The sequence below is a fragment of the Triplophysa dalaica genome, chromosome 4 (genome assembly GCF_015846415.1).
Source record: "Triplophysa dalaica isolate WHDGS20190420 chromosome 4, ASM1584641v1, whole genome shotgun sequence".
Lineage (NCBI taxonomy): Eukaryota > Metazoa > Chordata > Actinopteri > Cypriniformes > Nemacheilidae > Triplophysa > Triplophysa dalaica.
This window is the reverse complement of record NC_079545.1, coordinates 3,413,811-3,437,691: the sequence shown is the minus strand read 5'-3', so window position 1 is coordinate 3,437,691 and position 23,881 is coordinate 3,413,811. Positions and strand designations below refer to the sequence as shown.

Sequence of the window (23,881 nt, the reverse complement as noted above, 5' to 3'; positions counted from 1 at the left end):
GACAGTAAGGCTAAGCAGCTTCCACATCTGAATTCCTCGTACGTATCAAAAGGATTAAAGTTCGACAAGAAGATGAGAGATGCAGCACTGGATTGAGAACCTAGAAAGGTTCACATGCGAACTTCAGACCTTCCGACCGAGTCTGTTGAAGTTGTGTTCAGAATGACCTCGCTGTCTTCCTATTGGCTTCCCATTGGGTCCTAAAAATCTGAAAAACAGAGCTTAAATGTTTGGTGTGGAAACACGTTGTAACTCGTCACTATTGAGTGTCCATCTCACACTTGACCACATGGAAATCTAGTGCACTATTACAGTTTTGTTGTAGTGTTTGTGGTTATGAAACAATAGTGAGCAACGTTTCTGAGATTGCCTCGATTTGTGAGTGTTGCTTTTCTTGTGCAAAACTTGCAGCTGCATGTTGCCAGCTTAACCAGGGTTTCAGAGTGGTTGCGAGGGTAGTTCCTAGATGGTTGCCTAAGATGCTTTGAGTATTGGCTAGTTCCTAGATGGTTGCTAAGGTGTTTTGAGTGGTTGCCAAGACATTGCTAGGGTCTTCTGGGTGGTTCCTTCCTATTTGGGTTTTATGATATTGAAGACAAATATGCAATAAATATTAATGATATGCAATGCAATACAATACAATACAATAATGCTTTTAGTTTAACATTTATGTAGAAATATATATCAATTTTAATAATTCAAGTTTTTTTTTAAATCAGGATAAAGAAAGCCTTGGTACAAATAATTAATTTCTCCAAAACACATACCTCAACTTGCCAAACCTTAAACTTATTTGTTAATTTATAAAGTACTATAAAATGTATTGCAAAACATTGCAACATATGGGATATGTAAATCATATCAATATTTCTGGCTGCCTTAGTAAATTGGGTGTTACAAAGAAAGATACACCTGAGATTTAAAATAATTTAATATATTTGAAAAATCTCATATGAAATGGAAAAAACTATATAAAGTAAGTAGATCATTTTTTTGATTGTGAATGATATTGATAAAACAGTCAAATGTGAATATTCAGTCATATATGCAGATTTTCATTTGCATTAGATGCCAACCGGGTATCATCATTAGTTTGCATGATTGTGCGTTAAAACTAACAGTTGTAGATGACACCACTGACTACGTGCGGTAAACCAAAGCAGAGTAATTTAACCAGAACGGCCACTTGTCTGTGCGAGTCACTTTCAATGCAAGCTTTGTTTGCCTTCAAGAGATGAGTTCCTCCAAGTTCCTCTGAGCATTTAGATACAGGAAACAGACACCCAGTGCCAAAGAAGACAAGTTCCAGTTTCTTATCATATTGAAACAGAGGTCTAATGTCTTCCTAGAGATGCCGAGTCTCTCAAACATTATATGGTAGATCATAATGTCTCGATTGACCTGCGTTGGCTCGTCCCCGGCTTGAAATCTGACTCTGCTGTTATGTGGCGTATGTTCCTGTCAGGAATTCGGCAAACTTTTATAATTGTACATTCTGTTATTGCAATGTGTGATGGATTGTGTGTGTACAGCTGGCCGAGCACAAAAAGAGAAGAGAACACACCAGGCGCGTGTTGTTTTTGTTTGATGCTTTTGACCTAAGCCATCTGCGTGTGGAACACCGCATTACGAGTGATCGCTATCAAGGTAAATAATTCACAGCGAACAATGCCCGCTACTTACAGCATAATACCCGCTAATGCCTGCGGTTTTCCATTCACCTGTGGCGCTGGCAGATGTTTTGAGGTTTCGCGCAATGTCATGTTGACAGGCGTATGAATTCATAAATCAGTTTCCTCTTAAACATCCTGTATCATTTCCATTTATCAGAGCATTTTCTCTCTTTCATGTCCCATAAAACAACCAGCAGCCTTAGCCTTCATTAGAAAAGTATTGGGTGCATTAATGTCTGTCCCTCAGAGGGAGTTTGGTTCCCATAGGGTCACTAAGTACTTGGGACAAATAAACACAGTTGTAATGAACAGATGTGGGCCCTCAGGTTCAGGTCTCTCCAGTGATTACAGAGGGAGTGTGAAGGGCCCTGGTTGCATAAAAAACAGACACGACTCAAGGGCTTCTCAGAGTTAAAGTCCCGACTACAGGAAATTAGGGCTTAAAGGGGGGTAGATTTTGCATTATTGTCAGGTCAGCGGTTCAGCCGCCTCCTTAAGAAGACTCAGACAGGTTGCCTCATCACTGGCTAATGCTGGTTAATATTACCCTTTAAAAGAACATTCATTTTGAAGTACCAGAAAGGATTTCGGGTTGTCCCTGATTTAAAAAAAAAAAAACAATTACAATAGTGCATTTACAATAGAAGTAAATAATCAACAAATGTTACAATACAAAATATATTGAAAGTGGGCCTTTAACACAAAACATGTTAACATGAGATTAGTGGAGTTAGTTTGTGTTTTGTTGGCAAACGGCGCTTACGTGTATAATGTAAAAAACAAGAAGGGATTTATGCGATGATGTAATGTGAGCTAGTGCTGTAGTTCTGTCCCCCCTGCTTACCTCCAGATGCTCATCTTTTTCTGGAAATACAGAAGTATCTCTTTATATGAAGGGTTATATCTTTTATTAATTTGACCAGCTTATATACTCTTCGTAGATATGACGTATGCAATACAACTGTATATTTACTCAACATTATCATGAGATTGGCAGAAACTGTGTATGTTACCCGATCTTTAAGAATTACTCTTTTAGAGTTTATTTTTATTTTATGTTAAACGTCAGTTTAAATTTTCAGATTAATTCTTAACGAATTACATTCAGTTTCAGTATAACCAGTTCAAATTGTTATATTTTTTAATGCTTTGAATTTTTTTTTTACTTTCTGTCTCATTTTTAAATTATGCAAAAAAAAAATCATGAACCCTGCATTGTGTATTGGATTGAATAGCGACCCTTAGTTTAGCTTACTTTGCGAAAAATAGCTTACTAACTCTGTGCGTTGTTTTATTTAGTTTAGTTTTTTCTCTCATTTTCTCTTTGGTTAATTTTTACAGTATTTTATATACATTTCATGCATGAAAGAACATCCAAGTTAGTTTTTAACTTAATTTTAGTTGTGAGACACGACCCCCTTAACTTCATGACCCTTCAATGGCAGATGGCAGATTGGAGCGCAGTGGGTGGAAACCCCCTGTGTTTCATCTGGCTGAGGGTCAGGTGTCAACAAAACATCTGCTCTGGCCTGGACAAGCATTGCAGCGCTGTTTAAACCTGTTGTCATGGGCTACTGGTGGCCGCAGTATGAATTCCATCACTGTTTAGAGAACAAAGGTATTTCTGAGAAGATAGTGGAGGTAGAATATCAGTATCGACTTGACAACAGGGTCATTCTCTGGTCAGGAATCAGAAATGAACTAGGGCTTGTTTACGGACCGGTTAGTTATTTCTATGGACTCTTTTTGTGTGAATAAGAGTTGGATTTGTTTTGAGAGGCTGGAGAGAAAATATATATTTTTCTGTGCTTATAGGACACGAGACAAAAAGATGTATTTGCTGTTAAGGGAAAATTAAAAAATCCGATCCAGAATAAAGGTTTGTCTGTGTACTCTCCATATAAATTTTGTATTAATAAACATGTACAAGTTTACATTTTTAGGATATATTTACATGGATTCATTTATATTTGCGAATCATTTTTAACATTTTCTTAAATATATAAATGTATGTGTTTAAAAATACAAAATGAATATGCACAGTACAGACATATATTATGTAAACAATTACGTAAATGAAATATTTTTGATTCATTAATCGTTTGACAGCCCTATTTTTTTAATCACTTTAATGTTGGAGATGCACTTTTGTGTATTTGTAAACGGTTGTAAATGATTCTTTTCTGCGTTACTGTAGGCATGGTAAACATGTAGACTATTTTTTTTGAAGTGCAATTCCTCTTTAAATTATTTCCCATTTATTTCGATTCCATCGTGTTGCTGTTTTTATTTACAGGGATTTAAATAAACCAGCTCTGTGTGTTTTTGTTGTCTAATGTATTTTATCTTGGTACTCTTTTGTGGCTTTAAAAAAACATTAAGCCATTTAAAGTAGCTTGAGATAGCTAATGTGACAATCACTTGCCAAGTCAAAGAGCAAACTGGCAAGGTTTCCTTCTGAAGTCTTCAGTGTACTAACCCTAATTCCCCAATGTGTGCTTTACTAAGAGGAGCCAGGCCTGCGTAAGTGCCCTATGTATTTATTTACCCCCTCCCGAAAGTGAAGCTTTTTTGCCAAAATGGGCAGGTCTAGTAGACTTTTAAAGGTGGTGTGATCTTTCGCCGGGTGCTGTTAAGTGCGGCTGCCAGGAGTTTCCGTTGAGGAGGGCTGTCAGGGTTCGGGACACAGAACAGTAGGGATTTTTTATATGACGGGGCAAACGGCAACATTCCATCAGGGCCAAAGACTGTTTAAAACATGTTGTATGGTTTTTCAGACAGCTTTAGTGTATGAGTCAGAAATACTTGCATCATATCACTAGACCTGTTTTTGGAAATTAAACCGAAAAAGTTTGGGCATTCAGCGAGCTAACACATTTGTGTTTTTACATTTCAGACAGATGTGTGATATCAAAACAATAACCAAGGGTGTTCATATCATACAAACAAGGTAATGGATTGGTCAGAGGTTTATGGTTGGGTGTGTCACCTAGCACTGTCCTAGCAACCACTCAGATTACCCTATCAACAGCAGAACATACTTATACCTAAGCAACCAACCACCCACATCGTGTTTGTGTTTTCACTTACTTTTTGTGAATTCTCATGAATTTCAATGGTAGATGAAAACATGTAGTCACACATGTGGCTTTGGAACATTTTCCTGTGAATTTTAAATTGCAGGTGAAACATGCGTTGACATGCTTGCCACATGCTGAGATCTTTCATATAGTTTTTTCTGGAAGCGGTTTGAGTACATATAAAACTTTAAAGTGACGTTTGTTGCACAAATAATTGGTAAATACAATAGTACTAATTTTAAATATTGGCTTTTTTTGGCTTTTGACCACAGAGTTGAAATTAGTCAAACAATACCCATAATTTAAACGATCAACCATAAAGCATCTCAACCTTCAGCAATAAAAAGAACCCATTTTTCTTTTATAGAAGTGGTCGGTAAGCCCAGCAATGGAATATGTGACTCAACTTCATTTATATATATATAGCACATTTAAATGCAACGTTGTCGCCCAAAGTGCTTCCCAAATTTAAAATCCAATAAAATACACATATAACCAACATACACGTACGACAAGATTTGTTAAAGATTCCCATCAAACTTTCCCTGCTTTAAAGGCCAGACTGAAGAAATGTGTCTTCAGCTGGGACTTAACAACCTCTCTAGATGGGGCCTGCCGAGTATACAGGGGAAGACTGTTTCATAACTGTGGCCATATGACTGAAAAGGCTCGGTCACCTTTTGACATATTTTTTTCACTGAGGAACAGTCAGCAATGACTGATATCCTGATCTATGTGACCTAGCTTCAGTCTCCAGTCTGATCCTATGATCCAGATAACCCAGAAATCAGAGAGGATGTGAGAACACTGTGAGGCAGAAGATAAAAGGCAGTGAAAAATCATACGTGATGTTTGGCAAGACCTCTCACAAGCCAAGTAGGAAGGAAGTGACGTGGAGGTAGAAGAAGAAAGAGAAGCCCAGCATGAGGAGACCGGTAGAGCTAGAGAGGTGACCAGGAGAGATGGTGGGTAGGGAGAGAAGATGAGGTTTAACAGCTGAATGAGCACGCAGAAGGGTTTGAGGCACCCGGACCGCGCTCAGCTCTGCTCTGAATGACTGTAGGAACAATGGGTCTTCTCATGGATCCTGTCTGCTCCGCTCTGTGGTGGGCAGCCTATTCACTGCCTGCTGCCTCGACCCTCTTTGGATTCTCTTTGGGAAAGTGTTGGGGGGGTTTATGAGCAGGGAGTTGGGCGCGCTGTAACCAGCAGCTGCCGGTCCCTCATTATCATTCGCACCTGCTCCCTGGGGCCTTTTCCGAAGGCCGACACAGGCGCTCATTGCATTATTCCCACTCAGAGCTGCTGATCATAACTGAGCTCAAACCAGACTGATTTTCCGTAGCAGATCTAAAATCATTTTCAAATGGGTAGATCATAGGAAAATATCGGCCAAATACATTTCCAATCACATATCAGATCCTAAGGGCATTTATTTATATATTATATATAAAAAAAAATCCAACGAGTGTTTAATAATAAAGTGTAAGGTAAGGCAAGGGGACAGGTAATGGTTTATAATTATTCAAAAAACCTTGCCTTTTGCTGACTTTCACTCAGTGTAGAAGCATATAGTGCTAGAAAAAATAGTATTTGCACTTGGTGTGAATAGCATCCATCGCACAATTACCTTATTTTAATAACTGGTGTGTGTTTAAATGTTGGACCATCTCAGTTAAAACATGGGACAAACCACGGACAAACTCTTTAAGTAGCAGGATGACTGATTTGAACTTAAACAGAACTGGTTATATCTAAGGCATTATTTCGTGACTTATAGTTTATGCAAGGCGAATCAAACCTGGACCACACAAGTGGCCAATCAATGCTATAATGTAGCTGACCAATGAAATCGAAGCAGAGTGTTGCGGGGTGGAGTTTTCACCCATGGGTCGGGGTTTGCTCCTAATTTGTTTGGGGGGAAAATGTTACTTTACACATGTAGTTCCAGCAAATGCTAAAGGACATTTTATCACTGTTCTTCAAACCTTTTCAAGGATTTTTGTGAATCGTCCTCAGCCCTTAAAGTTAGATTTGTTTTAAAAATTGGCCACAGTTTTACTTCGCAAAGATTCTGTTATTAAAAAAGGAAAGTTATACCTCTTCAGCCTGTGTGTCTCATTCCACATGACATTTCTTAAAGAAAAAAAAGATAAACTTTGATAAATGATATATGATAAATGTGAATTGACCCTTTTAAATATAATATGTTTTTTGACTAAGCTTCACAGCTCCTTCTTTTGTTGTTGTTGTGGGTTAGCATTGTTTGTGCAGTATCACAAAACTAGCCTTCAGAAATGTGTCACGGCGACCACGGGACAATGAGAGGAAAGGTAGCATTGTGGGTCGCAGTGGAGTTCCCACAGGGCACTTAATGGTTTTGTCGTGCCTGGTTCTCAGTCCCCCGTGTTTTCTTTTCTCGGTTGAAGTTATTGGCCATCCTAATCCTGTGAGAGACACAGCAAAAACATCCAACCCGCAGAGGGGGGCCCTGTTCGGATCAGAGAACAGTGCGTGGGGAATGTGTTGAGATACTGAGGCTCAGTCCCCCCCACCTGGGGCCACAAACACGGCTTAGGTATTCCAGAGGCTCAGGACAACTTTAACTTTTTTGCAAAAGGTTATTTTAGCATTATCGTGTTGTGGGGGGGGGGGGCTCTTTCGTGCCGCCAAGTAAAATCGGCAAAAGATTACTTTCAAGCCAACCCAGGAAGAAACTATTATGAAGTCTGTATGGCTCCTTTAGACAGTTGCTTCTGTATTCCCCAGGTCCAGATTGATGCCGCAGAAAGTCTGTATTGTAGAAGAATAGCAAGTATTCAAGGGGGGGGAGACGGCTTTGAAGTTCTGATAATGTTAGCTCTGGGTTCAAAGACCCGTGTACAGACGCTGCCTTGTCTTTTGAGTGAATGAATTCGGATTCATTCAGAAAGGCTGAGGTGCTCAAATTTGATCCTGAGAGGTGCTGATGGATGGCTGCCTTTTCATGGCTCTGAAACACGATTAAACCTGAAAGTCAGTTTTTTATAGCTCTTTAAGGAAACCCTAAACGTTCTGACAACGTTCATTTTTTAGTTTATACGTTTCCTTTAGACTTGCTTGAAAATATTTCAAGTGAAATGAAGATTCTATTCAGGCCAGCGTCTCAGAAATCCCCCTCATGGGGGTTGCCATGATATAACTAGTCGAACCTACATTTTGCTAGGAACCCTTTTCAATGTAGTGGTCATGTTGTTGGCCAGTTGTTTTATACATCGTAATGGACTTTTTCTTGGCAGCTTTACAGGGAATGTTCACCCAAAAATCAACAATCTTTCATCATTTTCAAACCCTCATGGCATTCCAAACCTGAACAACTGTCTATCCTCTGCAAAAGCACAAAAGACGATATTTAAAGAATCCTGGTAACCAAACAACGTAACCCCTCATGACTGTACAGAGGCAAAACCACTGATACATTTCTCAAAGGATAAATAATGTATTTTGGGTGAACTATCACTTAACAATAATCTACAGAGAAAAACTGTAATATAATAATATTTAATGTTGAATGTATTCAATATTTACCTTATACTATAGGCATTTAAAAGCATTGTGGAAGCGTCATATTTCACTTGTTTTTGCAATAATGAACATCAGGCAATATCTCTTATTTTGCTGGTTTGTGATGTTGACATAATTTTGGGTGGTCCTGGACTGAATAAATATTTCTACATTGTCTGTTCGGTGTTCTGTTAAAACACTATTTTTGGGGGTCATGCCATTACTCATTTGTGTAAAAAGTGTATTTGTGACTCAAGAGTTCTAGTAAAGAATGTTTAGTGCCAGGTTTTTATTTTTTGTACAAATTCTAAGATCTGCAGTCTTTAACCTCTCCATATAAAGGAACAAATAATGCTTAGTCTAAAATGATTTAGACTTAGACATCATTTTGGGTATATGCTACTTATAAATGCACAAATGGACTTAAATAACTATAATCAATAAGTATCCCAAATATTTGGCATATATTCTAATATACATGGGTGTTTTCACTTTGCAGGTGTCCGGAGCTGTTTGCCGGGCCAGCATGCCAATTCCGCAACCCCTGCTACCACTCGCCATGCAGAAACAGTGCCACCTGCCGTGTTATTACTCAGGTCAACAAGGTAGACTTTGTCTGCAACTGTCGCTTGGGCTACTCGGACCGATTGTGCCTCACCCCCACCGATAACGTGTGCCTTAGCTCCCCGTGTCGAAACGGGGGCACCTGTGATCTCACCAGCATCCACAACTACAAATGTAAATGCCCACCGGGCTGGTCAGGTAAGAACATAATCTTATGTAATATGTTTGTTATGGGGTCGTTTACATTAAAAAAGCAAACAATAACATATTTCGTCCTTGTGTTTTTGTTGACAGGTAAAAACTGCCTGCAAGCCGATCCTTGTGCTTCAAATCCATGTGCCAACGCCGGTCAGTGCAATCCCTTCGATTCTGACTACATCTGCCACTGCACGCCCTTCTTCTCAGGCCAAACCTGCAGGCAGGACGTCAACGAGTGCGCCCAGATTCCGTCGCCCTGCAAGAATGGCGGCGTGTGTGAGAACGAAGTGGGCACGTATCGCTGCAGCTGCCCGGCAGAGTACACGGGGAAACATTGCGAGACCCTCTATCAGCCCTGCAACCCCTCACCGTGCCTTCATGGAGGAACCTGCGTACAGAAGGGGGAGACCAGCTATGAGTGCTCCTGTTTGCCAGGTACATAAAAGCTTCCTTGTTTGTTTCATTAGCGAAAAAATAACACATGGTAAGATTTAACCACAGATTAGCTTTTATTGGCTTTAAAGCTGCAGTTCGTAACTTTTGCCTCTTTATCGCCATCTCAGTTTGACACATAAAACTGAAGGTTACTTCATCTTGACATAATCATATGATATCAAAATTTCCTCATAAGTTTACATCTGTGAATCAAATTTTAACCCTGACGTTTTTTCTTTAACCGGGACAGAGTAAATAAAGAGTCTGTAAAATGGAGATATGGTTTGGTTTGCCAAGATTACTTTCTTTTGGCCTAGATATTTTAAATTTTACTTTTAACAAGATGTATTTATTATGTAATTATTCTTTTTTTAAAATGTAAGCTATTTCTTCATATTATACTGTATATATCGTCACTGTCCTCCTGAAACCTCGTATGTCCAAATTCGCTGTTATTTAGGAAATGGAAAAAACAATAAACTTTTTAAATTATTACATACTGTGGTCAAAGTTGATAAGCACTTTTTATTTGTGAAATATTTGCAGAACCCAGTGAACAAAAAGTGTGACTAATATTAACGATTTATGGCAAAAAAAGAACACAAATCGCGAAATATGTAATACAATTCAATAAAACTTTAGGAATTCAAAAAAATCTGGTTTATAGAATTAAACAATGATCAATGTATGATTTTTATTTATAATTTAATTAGTATAATGAGGACAGACATTCCTTACAGATGAGGTCATTAGATGACAGATCAATGGCCGCCTCTTAACTCTGATCAGCCGGAGGAAACTCGCTCGGCTTATTTTGACTCACAAGTGTCCTGTTGACGACACATGTTCCAGAAGCAAGACAAATGATACCAGCCGCCTATCCGGGTCAACACTGCATGTAGAGATTTAGATGAGCTCAGTGGCTTTGCAATAACAAATATCAGTGCTATCACTGTTTTCCACTACTTTGACACACTAGATAGGCCGCCTCTTCCAGCATGCTCCTCGCCACACCGGGTGAAAGCCAACCTAGCTGTAGTATCTGGAATCGGCTCCTGTTGTAGCTCTGCCTGGATGTGTGTGTGTGTGTGTGAACAGGCTGGCAGGAAAATATCTGCACTTATCAAGAGGAAATGTCTGAACGACAACATCCTTATACTAGTGTCCCTGTTAGTGTTGGGAGAACAAGAACGTATGGATGTGTGCATTAACACACTGAAACACACACATTCATTTTGCCTCACGTCAACACATTGGAAATCTGCTAAAAAGACAACAGAAACCACTATAGAAATTCGAGTGGTTTTATTTTGGAATTGTATTGTTTTTTATGGAAACTGCAATAGTCTCAACTGGGAATGTAAATGGGATTGTTGGTGGGATATTTTGTGACCAACACGAACCAACAGAAGACCATTAAATCCTGTTGGAAGGCCCAAAACACAATGCACAAATTAATTTTGTACTGGTTTTCATAGTAAACAGCATATGGTTCGTATTGGGATTGAAATGGAAACCATTGAAAAAGTGTATTTAAATCCATTAGAATTAAGCTGATTATGTCAGACAGAAATTAACCTGAACCTGCATTTAGGTGCTTTAAAGGAAAAATACAAGAGAATATGAAATTTAATAAAACATCTCCAAACTGAACGTTCTGGAGTTAAATCGTAGGAAACTGTGGTTAGAGTTAGAGTGGTTAGGTTTGTCGGTGCCTCTACCTGAGACCTGGTACTGCCATTCTTCTTAGAAACTAAAGACCGTTGACCGCAACAACAGTAACGACTGCTTTCGAATGTAATAGTGAGTTTGAAAAACACTTTATTGCTTGGTTTACACTGGGAAACAATTGAATTTGCATGTTTGTGTCGAAGGATTTGCGTTGTGCAATCTGATATAAATATTTAGTCTTTCATGAGACAGCATGAGTTATATCTACAATTTCTTCAGCAAATATTTGTTATTCGTGGCGGGTAAGTTTGAGATGATGGGTTTATGTTATGTAGTATTTATTTACGTGTCTTGTTTATAATCGACGTCATAGAGCATTTTTGGGAAATACAGATCTGAACCAGTTCCATGGGGGCAGATTTGAGCAGAAAAGTGAATCTGGGCACTTTTGGCTTGTTGTTCAAACTGTGTAAAACTTTAACAGATCATGTTTTCCCTCGCTTCCCTCTCTCCAGGCTTTAGCGGTCAGAACTGTGAGGAGAATATAGACGACTGCCCGGACCATCGGTGTCTAAACGGAGGAACTTGTGTGGATGGAGTGAACACGTACAACTGCCAGTGCAAGCCGGAGTGGACAGGTGCAACAAAATCAATATCTGCGCCTCCATACGTTATACCTTTTAAATTGCCAATTGATCTGTGTTTGGAATAAACAATTCATGGGTATGCTGATTCCAGGTCAGTTCTGCACTGAAGACGTCAACGAGTGCGATTTGATGCCCAATTCCTGTCAGAACGGTGGGACGTGCTTGAACACGCATGGTGGGTACAACTGCGTGTGTGTGAACGGCTGGACTGGAGACGACTGCAGTGAGAACATAGATGACTGCGCAGACGCAGCCTGCCACGCAGGAGCTACCTGTCACGATCGGGTGGCCTCTTTCCTCTGTGAATGCCCCCCCGGACGCACAGGTGCGCAATGCTTTTTCTCACACATGCGAGTAGCAGTTCTGTTGTTTCAGTCTCTGCAAAAACTTAATTTCGTGCTTTGTATTTTTGTCTTGTTTTCCAGTACAAATAGCTAAAAATCAACATACATTTGCTTGAGAAGCAAAATGGCCTAAGATACGAAGTATTTTCTTATTTAAATTTTTGCTTAAACACGTGATCAAAATAATCTAATAAATGTTCAAATTGGGTATGAAAAACAATAGAGGTCAAACTTACTTTCGATTTTTTTAAATTTCAACTTTATTTAAGTAGATCTTGATGTTTTTTCCAAGGGAGATTTTTTTCATAATAAGTTCATAATATGTCACGATTAGATGACTTGAAAGGTTTGATTTCATGATTGATTAGTTTGTATAATATGTATAGTGTCATATAAAATATATCATTCTCAATTTGTGTTTTTTTGTCGTAGGTCTCCTGTGTCACTTGAAGGATGCTTGTATTAGTAATCCCTGTCAGAAAGGCTCCAACTGTGATACCAATCCAGTCAATGGCAGAGCCATCTGTACCTGTCCTCTGGGTTATGTCGGCCCAGCCTGTGACCAAGACGTTGACGAATGCTCGCTAGGTGAGGACCGACTATTATTTAAAACACACAATATAAAAATATGTTTATGGAACAGTTCATTCATAATTATTTACAGAAAGGACCTTGTTTTTCAGACATGGACAGAACAGTACTGTTTTATTATAATAAGTATATATGTGTCTATATGTGCTTTATGTTATTTATTTAGGTGCAAACCCTTGTGAGCACGCCGGAAAGTGTATCAACACAAAAGGTTCCTTTCAGTGTAAATGTCAGCAGGGATTTGTGGGAGGTCGATGTGAACTCGACGTAAACGAATGCTTGTCAAACCCCTGCCAGAACGATGCTACGTGTTTGGATCAAATAGGAGGCTTTCATTGCATCTGCATGGCAGGTAACCAAACATCACCAGGCCCGATTCCGACAGTGCTTCTGTCATGATGTAGTTTTGAAGCCAAAACCCGGGAGTGAGTTTTAGCATTAAGCATTTTTCCTAATCTAAAGTCAATGTGTTTTTCGATAAATTCCTGCATCTCTAAATATTATTAAAATATTACATTATAATTATATTATATATGTATTATATACTTAACGTAAAACATACAAGTAATACCAATACCAACACTTTTTTGTCGAGGGAACCAGTGTGAACTTCTGGGTCGGTCTGGCAAAATACATCATCACTGCAGCACTCGACGCTCTTTATACTGTAAATGCCCCCATATTGGTGATGTCATTACCTACGAGTAAGGTTAAAGTCCAAAAAAGCTGCTTCTTAGAATTGTAACACTGTTGGTTATTCGCTGTATATTCTGTTTGACATACACCCAAAGAATGACTGACAGCATCTCTTAGCCGTTCTGAATTCTCTAAAACCTGAGCTTTTTCTCCTATATTAATTGGCAGGGTACAAGGGATTCTTCTGCCAGATCAATACCGATGAGTGCGCCAGCATGCCGTGTCTCAACAATGGGAAGTGCATCGATAAGATCAACAACTACCAATGCGAGTGCCCCACAGGTGAGCCGGCAGGGGTCAATCACCTCCCAGGACAGAACAGAGAGGAGAACAGTAATCCCTGCCCCAAGGCTAGCTTAGTAAAGCCCGGCTAAAACGCACAGAATAATCCATAGAGAAGCTTCCAGAAAAGTTGTAGACAGTTATTGCTTGGATAAGTTGTGAGGTGTACTTCGTTTATGAATAGCAAAACACTGCCAATATCATGTCAGTTTTACATTTATTTATACAGCGCTTTTCACAATGTTTCATTGTTGCAAAGCAGCTTTACAGGAAGTAAATGTGCTGTTTTGTGCCAAACTTATTATAGTTTTGTTTACATTTTGAAAATGTTTATATATATATATATATATTATATGTTAGGTTAAATTTTTTGCAATTTTGCAGTTTAGTATTTATTTTGTATATTGCTAGATAGGCTTAATCTATATAGAATTTCAGTTTTAGTTTGGTTTTGATTTATATTTCAGTGGTGAACTTAAACTCATTTCAGTTCATTGCACTGCAACATTTCTCTTTTAGTTTTATATAATAACCTTGGTTAATATAAAACACATAAAAAGTTAGTAAGTTCCCAAATGCAAACGTTTATACAATGCACAATGTTTAATATTTGATTTTGTTTTTATCGTTGTAGCCAGAATTGATTGAACTGTTTTTTCTCAGTAACAGTGAGATGAACGAAATTTTGGTGAAAGTGTAGCGTACATCTGATAACAGGATCAAAGACAAGTTTTGAAAAAGGCTCTTTAGGAAAAACGCACATTTATGATACAGAGGAATTCATGCATAAATGGGGAGGGGTCATAGCTGTTGTGTAAGTAGAGGGCCCGTCTGGGACCCTATCCCCAGGAGTGGTGCTGGAGTTTGGGAGGTGAAACACTGAAGAATTGGAGGCCTGGCCCCTTCACCGTTTCAGATGGAAATCAGAGCCCCTCTTCAGCATGCCGCGCAAGGACTCCCATTCACCAGAGTACACACTGAATCCATGACAACCACAATGGGTGCTTTTTAAATGTGCCATTTCAAAGAGTCCTCAAAAATTCCTGTTTTTCGAAAGATGCATACGACAGAGCTTGATTTCAGATCCATTTCAGGGAATGACGTGAGCGGGAATTATTTGCCAGGATTATCAGCATAACACATTTAACCAAAATCCCTAACCCTGTCTAAAAAACTTTTGGAAGGTCCCACGCCATGCCATCTGTGCTACTTGTACAGACTTAGCATAGCCTTAAACTGAAGGAAGGACCAAGCTTTTTCTTTTAACCGACATTAAGTAAACACCATGGCAACCATCAAGCAAAATCCTAGCAACCACCCAGGACATCTTAAAAACCACACAGGAAAGCCCTGACAATTTCATTGTAACCTGATTCATTGTGTTGAGAAAGTTGTGTAGCCCCAAAGCGTTAAATATGTCCCATAAGTCTTTGTACTGATGGATTTGTAGCCCATAATGTGTTCAGACTGTATGTTTGAACAGCGGAGGTGTTTAGCGAGGGATTAAAATAACTGAAGTAGAAGACATGAATGTTGGGGGCGACGGGCCAGCTGAATAGCAAGAGGTCAGGGGTTACGAGGGGCTTTTTTGGTGAGGCAGACTCGAAGGGGGGGTCAGAGGCTGGATTGGAAAATTCACATTGTGATGGAAAACCTCTACGAGACAAAGGAGGCAACCGGCATGGCTTGGCATTCCAGTGAATAGACAGTTCCTTTTTGTCTGATACCCTTGGTTGTGACCCCCCCTTTAGCCCCATTTTACTATGGCTATTTGAAAATCTGAGAGAGAGAGAGAGAGAGAGAGAGAGAAAGTAATGAATGCTGACCGGGGAGTGTAGATGAGTGTGAAGGAATGAAGCTGGTCATTCTGATGACCCCTCCTCTAACCCCGCCCCTCACCTCCCTCTGCCTCTTCCCTCAGGATTCTCTGGGAGCCAGTGCCAGTTTGACATCGACGAGTGTGCAAGCACCCCCTGTAAAAATGGCGCCAAATGTATTGATGGGCCCAACATGTACACCTGCCAGTGCACAGAAGGTACTGTGGTGCTGTCTGCTTGTTTTGATACAAAGACATTTGCTTCACCTATGCAATAAAAATTACCCTATTTTTATTGAATTTGCTCTATTTAAAGAACTATGTTAAAAAAAAACATCTGTTGAATTATGAAAATCCCTATTTGCAAATTCAGCCGTAGACAAAAACAATTTGCGATTAAAAGTCATTACAAGGAATTGGTCAGTGTCTTAAGAAATACGATAAACAGATCTTTCATTTTAAGGTTACACTGGACAGCACTGTGAAACCGACGTAGACGAGTGTCTCTCCAACCCGTGTCATTACGGCACCTGTAAAGACGGCCTGGCATCCTTCACCTGTTTTTGCAGCGCGGGTTACACGGGCCGCCTGTGTGAGACCAACATAAATGAATGTCTCAGTCAGCCATGCCAGAACGGAGGCACATGCCAGGACTGGGAGAACGCTTACCTATGTGTCTGCCTCAAAGGAACAGCAGGTGCCATGAGATTTCTAACACGCGCGATTAACAAATGACTACATTTTTGGAGTGGAAAGATGTTTATATTGTCTGTGTCACGTGTTGCAGGTGTTAACTGTGAGGTTAATATAGACGACTGCAAAAGCAATCCCTGTGATTATGGACGGTGCATTGACAAGATAAATGGTTACGAGTGCGCCTGTGAATCAGGATACTCAGGTGAGTAATGTCAGTCGTAGCCTGTGTTGGACCGGACACAGACTCTATTTCTCTATTTTAGTTTATTCTGATTACACACCCCTTGGGCCTTTGAAGAGCAAAAACGTTTCAGGGAAGCCAACCCTTTTAAGTCAATCAGCAAATGCTCTCAGCCTTGTGTGTGTTTAGGTCGGCTAAATATTGAGGGCGGGTTTTGAAGAGAGGGGGTGTGGCTAACGAAATGGGGGCAGTTCAGTGGCTAAGTGTAGTGGAAGTGCCCACAATAAATTAAATTGATTTCGGGCTTATGGAAATACTGTTTCCTATAATTTTAACTTATCCTAAATATGTCCTTTTCCATCAAAGATCTCAAATCTCATTGTCAAGATAACAGACTTTGCAACGATAAGTTAAAGATTTTAAACAAATTATTTGTAACAAAACCATGCTATCCTGTTCTTACAATGTCTCATGAGTGTCTCTTTTATTTACAAACGAAAATGCAAATGGAGTAGTATTGTATTATAGGTGGTTCACTTAGTCGAGGTCTTTATCAGTATAGATGTGAGAGAAGTCAACAGAGAGTTCAACAGGTGAGACGGGCAACAAAGCAGGGTGGGGAGAGACAGCTGGCCAGCGAGCATAAACACTGCCCGGGCGGCGGTATTGGTTTACAGTCCCGCTCAATCCCTTGCCTGCCGAGCAGACACGCAGGCCGCCCCTCTCCTCCATTCAGCCCAAAAAGATCTCCAGGACATCTGGGAGCTTGAAAGGAGAAAAGATTTGCGATAGATTTGTGAAAGTCGATCTTTTAAAAGCGGGAAGTTGGCCGTCGCTTCAAAGACGAGTGACAGACGAAACCCCTTCCTTTATGCCAGGCATCGCGTTGGGTGAATAGAGGCTCAAGTCGAGGCTAAAAGCTGGGCCATAAGCCTAGGGTTTCAGGGAAAACAAGAAATGGCCCAATGAATGGTGTCTGGTTAGGAATTAGGGGTTGAAACCTGATGTTATCTCAGATAGGACAAAAATAGCTTGGGGTTTTATGACAAATGTATGTTGTTGTTTTTTGCAGGGAAAATGTGTAATATCAACATTGATGAATGTGCCATCAATCCCTGTCACAATGGCGGAACATGCGTGGATGGAGTCAATGGGTTTACGTGCTTGTGCCGCGAGGGCTTTCATGACACCACCTGTCAATCACAACTCAACGAATGCCTCAGCAACCCTTGTATCCACGGACACTGTGAGGATAAAATCAATGGGTATGGATTTTATTTCAACACGTATTTTAGTACAAGACCCATTCCAAGATCATTCCAAGATCCATTTAAATAATCTATCTAAACCCACTAAAAATTTTTTCGTTGGAAAAAATGACTGTAAATGACCAATTTAAACCATCTAAAATTCATTACTATTAAAAATTCTTTGAAAGCCTTAAAACCTTCATTTTGATTGACAGATACAACTGTATTTGTGACTCTGGCTGGAGCGGCATCAACTGCGACATCAACAATAATGAATGTGAATCCAATCCCTGTATGAACGGAGGCACCTGCAAGGATATGACCAGCGGTTACGTCTGCACGTGCCGCGCAGGCTTCAGCGGTCAGTATTCTTCACTTCTCACATGCTGTGTGGTGTTCCCTACGACCCATCAGTCCAAACTAACCGTGATGTTTGATTTAAGGTCCGAATTGTCAAACTAACATCAACGAATGTGCCTCCAACCCCTGCCTGAACCAGGGAACCTGCATCGATGACATAGCCGGATACAAATGCAACTGTTTTCTACCATACACTGGTATGACATCAGCTTTATTCATGTCTTTTTTTTTTCATGCGTCGAGCGATGCTGACACGGCATGCACTGTCGTGTTGCTCTAGGGATCTCTAGGGTAATATAGTCGTTAGTTTTGTTTGTTTGTGCACAAAAAGTATCCTCATTGCATTATATTAATTTATACTGAACCACCAGTTGTGTGGACAATGCACTTTTAGCACATTGAAGATTGTTGCAATCTGAGGAGTCACAAAGCTTCCAAAACTACCTTTATTTGCGTTTTTGTGGGGAAATAGAGGTCATATAGATGTTAAAGTACTTGAGGGTGAGTAATATTGCCATTACCCTTAAAAAGTTTTTATCCTAAATAATACTTTTAAATTGGCAGAGCATTTTAATTGGACACCAATTTGTATACGTCTTTAAATGCAAGATGATTCATCTATATTTTTGCTCTTTTTAGTCAGAAATATTCTAAATTGTTATGTTAATTGTTCTTGCTATACTAGGTCACAATTAGCATCACAACTTAGACATGAATTTTAACCAGCAAAACTTAAAATCAGATTTTATACTTAAAGTTATAACTATATAGCATTCACTTAGATTGTAGCTTTGTTTAAAACATGTAAAAATGTAACTTCAGTGTTTCTGTTGCTCATTAGGCAGAGCATCGCACAAAGGTTGTGGATTCGATTCCAATGAAATACACAATATCTCGTTTTAGAAGAAAAGCCTGCCAAATGCATAAATGCAGTTTGAGAATCAGTGTGAATGAGATACTGAGCTACACTGTGAAGTATACTGAAATGGCATCACGTCTTCTTTAGACAAGCTCCAGTATTTTGATACTAGCTCTTCAGTAAGCTCGCAAGCATCTTTGGTGACCAAACAGGAAAAATGTGTACTACACATTCTTTCCTCTCACTGTTATTTGACAAAACAGATAATGATGTTCTGCCTCTGGAGCCGAAATCATATTTATTCCCAGTGACTCTCTTGGAAAAATCCACAGTGTTATATCAAGAACAACACAAATCTGATGTCAGCAGGGTGGGAGCAGCAGCCTGTCATATTTCCTGTTTGCTCGACTTCCTCTCTCACAGAAACACAAATGGGCAAACAATGGCCGGAAAACCTGCTGCCTTCCTACAGGGGCTGGCCGCCGTGGAAACAGATAGACCAAATGTGCTTTGCTTGCTAGGACTGACAGGCTGATCTACAGCAGAGAAACTTCTGCTCTTCTATATTTACTGCCGTTGAGATTGCAAAAACGTCCTCCGAAAATGCCTAAAAAATCTTGAAAGAAATCCTTTAGAAATGCTTATTGCATAGTGGTTTTAAATAGCCAGTTTCTGAAAATTCATATTTTATCCTCTAGGTGAGAACTGTGAGACATTGTTGGCTCCGTGCAGCCCCAAACCATGTAAAAATGGCGGCGTATGCAAAGAATCCGAGGACTATGAGAGCTTCTCCTGCATGTGTCCTGAAGGATGGCAAGGTTGTCATTTTAAAACATATCATACACTCATACATAATCGAATACATATATGTTTGTAAACATGTTGAAAACCTATTCTTTGCACTGTAGGCCAGACATGTGAGGTCGACATCAATGAATGCGTCAAAAACCCTTGTCGAAACGACGCTACCTGTCAAAACTCAATAGGCAGCTACAAATGCAGCTGTAAGTCCGGCTACACCGGCCGCAACTGCGAGACGGATATCGATGACTGCAAACCTAGTGAGTTTCCCCTCCAGTTTTATATCGCCATCACTTTATTAGCGGTTTAATTTTCTAAATCCTCCTGTTTTTTCATCCAGATCCCTGCAGTAATGGAGGATTTTGCAAAGACGGGGTGGACACGTTCGTTTGCACCTGCCTCCCCGGTTTCCGGGGCAACAGATGCGAGGAAGACATCAACGAATGTGAGAGCAACCCGTGTAAAAACGGTGCAAATTGCACGGATTGTGTGAACAGTTACACCTGTACCTGTCCACCTGGATTTAGTGGGATACACTGTGAGAATAACACGCCAGACTGTACGGAGAGGTAAGATCTGGGTAACATTTCTCCTCAGAGAGCTCATAAAGCCAAGGTCATAGGTTCGATATACAGGGGTTCCACAATCTATTTCTTGAATCCACTTTTTGGATAACAGCTTCCGCCAAATGTATAGTTGTAAATGTAGATTTGAGGGTAAATATTTAACTTAAAAGTTGAATTGCAAAATGGTGTCAATTTTTTAAATTATAGAGTGTATTTTAAAAGCTTTAATCTACTGAATGCTCATTTTGTCAGTGATTTGGAGCTTAATAGTTGATAGATATCCAACATATTCATACTTAAATCTCCTAAAAAAACGTTAATATTGATTTCATTGGGACTTTATTTGTAATGTTTGTATATACAGTATATTGTAAATTTCTACTTAATGTAACAAAAGGAATTGTTAAATCTATATATTTAAAATGAAACCACTACTGAACTTAGGTCAGTTCATGTCTGGCCTTGCCATGATAAAGTATCATCTCACCAAGAAAGGTTGTCCACTAGCGCCCCCTATGGCAAACAAATGATAATGCAGCTGAGGTGACAGCAAAGCCCATCATAAATAATTTAAATAAAACATTTTTACTGTTAATTAATTAACCAGATTTGTAATAAATTGTTCTTTTTCAAACCCAGCTCTTGTTTTAATGGAGGCACATGCGTGGATGGCATTAACAGCTTCACCTGTCTGTGCCCGACGGGCTTCACCGGCAACTACTGCCAGCATGACATCAACGAGTGCGACTCCAGACCCTGTATGAACGGAGGCACCTGTCAGGACAGCTATGGCACGTACAAGTGCACCTGCCCTCAGGGATACCACGGGCACAACTGCCAGGTGAATAAGATATACAACATAATAAAAATAATTCCCCTATATTAAAAAATAGATATAGATTTTGCGTTGGCTTTTTTTTACATTGACTGCAAAACGGATCAATCTGATCTTTAACTGATGAATCAATCCATTGCTAATGTATCAATAATGATAGATATTAAAACTAATGCTAATGAATTTTTTTATTATTATATATTATAAATAAAATTAAGAAATACTTTTAGAGTGACTGCATTGATATATTCACTAAGGACTGTATAAAAAGTTGATGCTTGACCTTCAGGAGCTGGTGAACTGGTGTAAACCATCTCCCTGTAAGAATGGAGGTTTCTGTCGACAAAGTGGTACCAAATACAGCTGCCAGTGTCAGACGGGCTGGACCGGTCTCTACTGCGACGTCCCCAGCGTCTCTTGTGAAGTGGCTGCCAAACAGCAAGGTACATTTATTAAGTGTTCTTGTGCCTCAGGCCTGTATGCCACCCGGATCTCTCACTTGACTTCTCAAATACTTTTGTTGAAAGTTATTCTGTTTTTTCAGGAGTGGATGTGGCTGGACTGTGCCGTAACTCCGGCCAGTGTTTGGATGCCGGAAACACGCACTATTGTCACTGCCAGGCTGGATACACAGGCAGCTATTGTGAGGAGCAGGTGAACGAATGCATTCCCAATCCTTGCCAGAACGGTGCCACCTGCACAGATTACCTTGGCGACTATTCCTGCGAAGTAAGTGAATATTTGTTGGTTAAGGAGAATGGCAAAGGCTTATTTTAAGGCCTTAACTTGGCCAGAGTAACAAAACATGGGTCCTGCAGACTCCATTCTCAAAGGTGTCATAATGATTAAAGCCTTAACATGTAAATCTCTCTTCTTTTTAAAAGAATTGCTTGTTTTGCAAAGAGGAAAGAAACCGCTAAGTAGGCAGAAAGGGCCTTGTTTCATGTTTGTCATTCGTTCGTTCTCGTCTCTTGAAGTGCGTGCCAGGTTATCATGGAGTGAACTGTTCCATGGAGATCAATGAATGCCTCTCTCAGCCCTGCCAGAACGGAGGCACATGCATCGACTTGATCAATACCTACAAATGCTCCTGTCCGCGGGGAACACAAGGTCAGCCATCACTTCCTTCACTCATTTGCTTTCTGTGCTGATCTCTGTCATTCTCAATGAGGAATCAGCAGGCCTAGATGTTCGTTCTTCTGATAGATTTAGTCATGCGTGTAAAAGGATATGTCTTATCTGATAAATGGATGTTTATTTCATGAAATGGAAATTAATAACCTAGGAAATGTTTGCGTAGTGCATTATATCAGATTGACTAGCTTTAGAATCTAGTGTGTTGCCTAACTAAACAGCATTTTAGGGCATTGTCGTTGTGATGCTCCAAAAGGTTTCACAGTTTCATTATTAGATTAGATTAGATTAGATTCAACTTTATTGTCATTACACATATACAAGTACAGTGTAACGAAATGTAGTTTAGGTCTAACCAGAAGTGCAATTAGCAAGTGCAGGATATACAGTGTGATTGCTGAATGCATTGCAAGATGAGAGACGTGAGGAATACTAAATATAATTATTAAAAATAAGATTTAAAAACATCCTTAATCATTGTTAATTAAAATTAAAATTCTAAATGATTGAATTATAATAATAAATATATTTCAAACATAAAAAATATTTATAATTCTAAATCATTGAGGAATATTAATTTTAAATATATTTAAAAAATAAATATTTTTTTCTAAATCATTGTTATTAAAATGAAATATATAATTAAATAGCCCTGTGGTTAGCGTGCTGATATAAAGTGCCAGTGCGCTCACAGCGACCCGAGTTCGAATCCCGTCTCTCTGCCATTTCTGTCCTAACAAAATGCCCCTAAAATACAACTAAAATATTTTTTTAACCCAATATCAAATTTGAAATCACTGTAGAATATGAATTACACAAATGAACAACAAAATGAAACCTATTTTTTATTTATTCATTTTTAGTAAATGTTTTTATTTTACCCAGTATTTGTATTTGCTGTTTATTTTAATCTTTATTTTTTATTGGATCAGCTGATTTTTACTTCAAGGCCCCAACAATATTTGAAGGCCCGCACTCACTTTTTACCCAATACAATATTCAAGAACTTTGCATTTAAGTTCATATAAATAACCAAATATTACAATTAAATTTAGATTTTCCTTTTTCTAACTAAACAACTTAAACAAGGCTGTTTTTTAGCAGGGTAAAACAAGTTTTTTATAACACAATTCTCCCTGTTCGTCTCTCAGGTGTTCACTGTGAGATCAACATTGACGACTGCACGCCCTTCACCGACCCCATCACCCAAGAGCCCAAGTGTTTTAACCACGGCCGCTGCGTGGACCGAGTGGGCGGATACCACTGCATCTGCCTGCCAGGATACGTCGGGGAACGCTGTGAGGGCGACGTCAACGAGTGTTTGTCCAACCCTTGTGACCCCCGGGGCACACATAGCTGCACACAGCTCACGAATAACTTCCGCTGCGAGTGTCGCACTGGCTACACAGGTACGGCAGGCAACTGTCACCATCTCTCTGTCTCATTTCTCTGTGACATAAGCTAACATGAGCATGTTTGTGTTTCTCCGCAGGTCAGCGCTGTGAGAAAGTATTTGATGGGTGTAAGGGAAAGCCTTGTAGGAACGGAGGTACATGTGCTGTGGCCAGTAATACTCCTCATGGCTTCATCTGTAAATGTCCACCGGTGAGGATAATACGCGGGTTAACATCATATGTCAGCATTTATTTTTAGGGTTCG

General features: G+C 39.6%; 1 protein-coding gene across 1 annotated transcript in view; it reads left to right on the top strand.

Annotated features, from left to right (window-relative positions):
* notch1b (notch receptor 1b) overlaps positions 1–23,881 on the top strand; it is a 42,474-nt gene that overhangs the window by 3,202 nt on the left and 15,391 nt on the right. The window contains exons 3-24 of the mRNA XM_056745459.1: positions 8,796–9,058; positions 9,155–9,493; positions 11,680–11,802; positions 11,903–12,136; positions 12,588–12,743; positions 12,913–13,098; positions 13,611–13,724; positions 15,646–15,759; positions 16,004–16,237; positions 16,328–16,438; positions 17,490–17,682; positions 17,883–18,028; positions 18,111–18,224; positions 19,585–19,704; positions 19,795–19,947; positions 20,028–20,256; positions 20,893–21,094; positions 21,378–21,531; positions 21,633–21,817; positions 22,066–22,198; positions 23,374–23,631; positions 23,715–23,827. Of these exons, the coding sequence (XP_056601437.1) occupies positions 8,796–9,058; positions 9,155–9,493; positions 11,680–11,802; positions 11,903–12,136; positions 12,588–12,743; positions 12,913–13,098; positions 13,611–13,724; positions 15,646–15,759; positions 16,004–16,237; positions 16,328–16,438; positions 17,490–17,682; positions 17,883–18,028; positions 18,111–18,224; positions 19,585–19,704; positions 19,795–19,947; positions 20,028–20,256; positions 20,893–21,094; positions 21,378–21,531; positions 21,633–21,817; positions 22,066–22,198; positions 23,374–23,631; positions 23,715–23,827 (3,874 nt within the window). The remainder of the gene's footprint in view (positions 1–8,795; positions 9,059–9,154; positions 9,494–11,679; positions 11,803–11,902; positions 12,137–12,587; positions 12,744–12,912; positions 13,099–13,610; positions 13,725–15,645; positions 15,760–16,003; positions 16,238–16,327; positions 16,439–17,489; positions 17,683–17,882; positions 18,029–18,110; positions 18,225–19,584; positions 19,705–19,794; positions 19,948–20,027; positions 20,257–20,892; positions 21,095–21,377; positions 21,532–21,632; positions 21,818–22,065; positions 22,199–23,373; positions 23,632–23,714; positions 23,828–23,881) is intronic.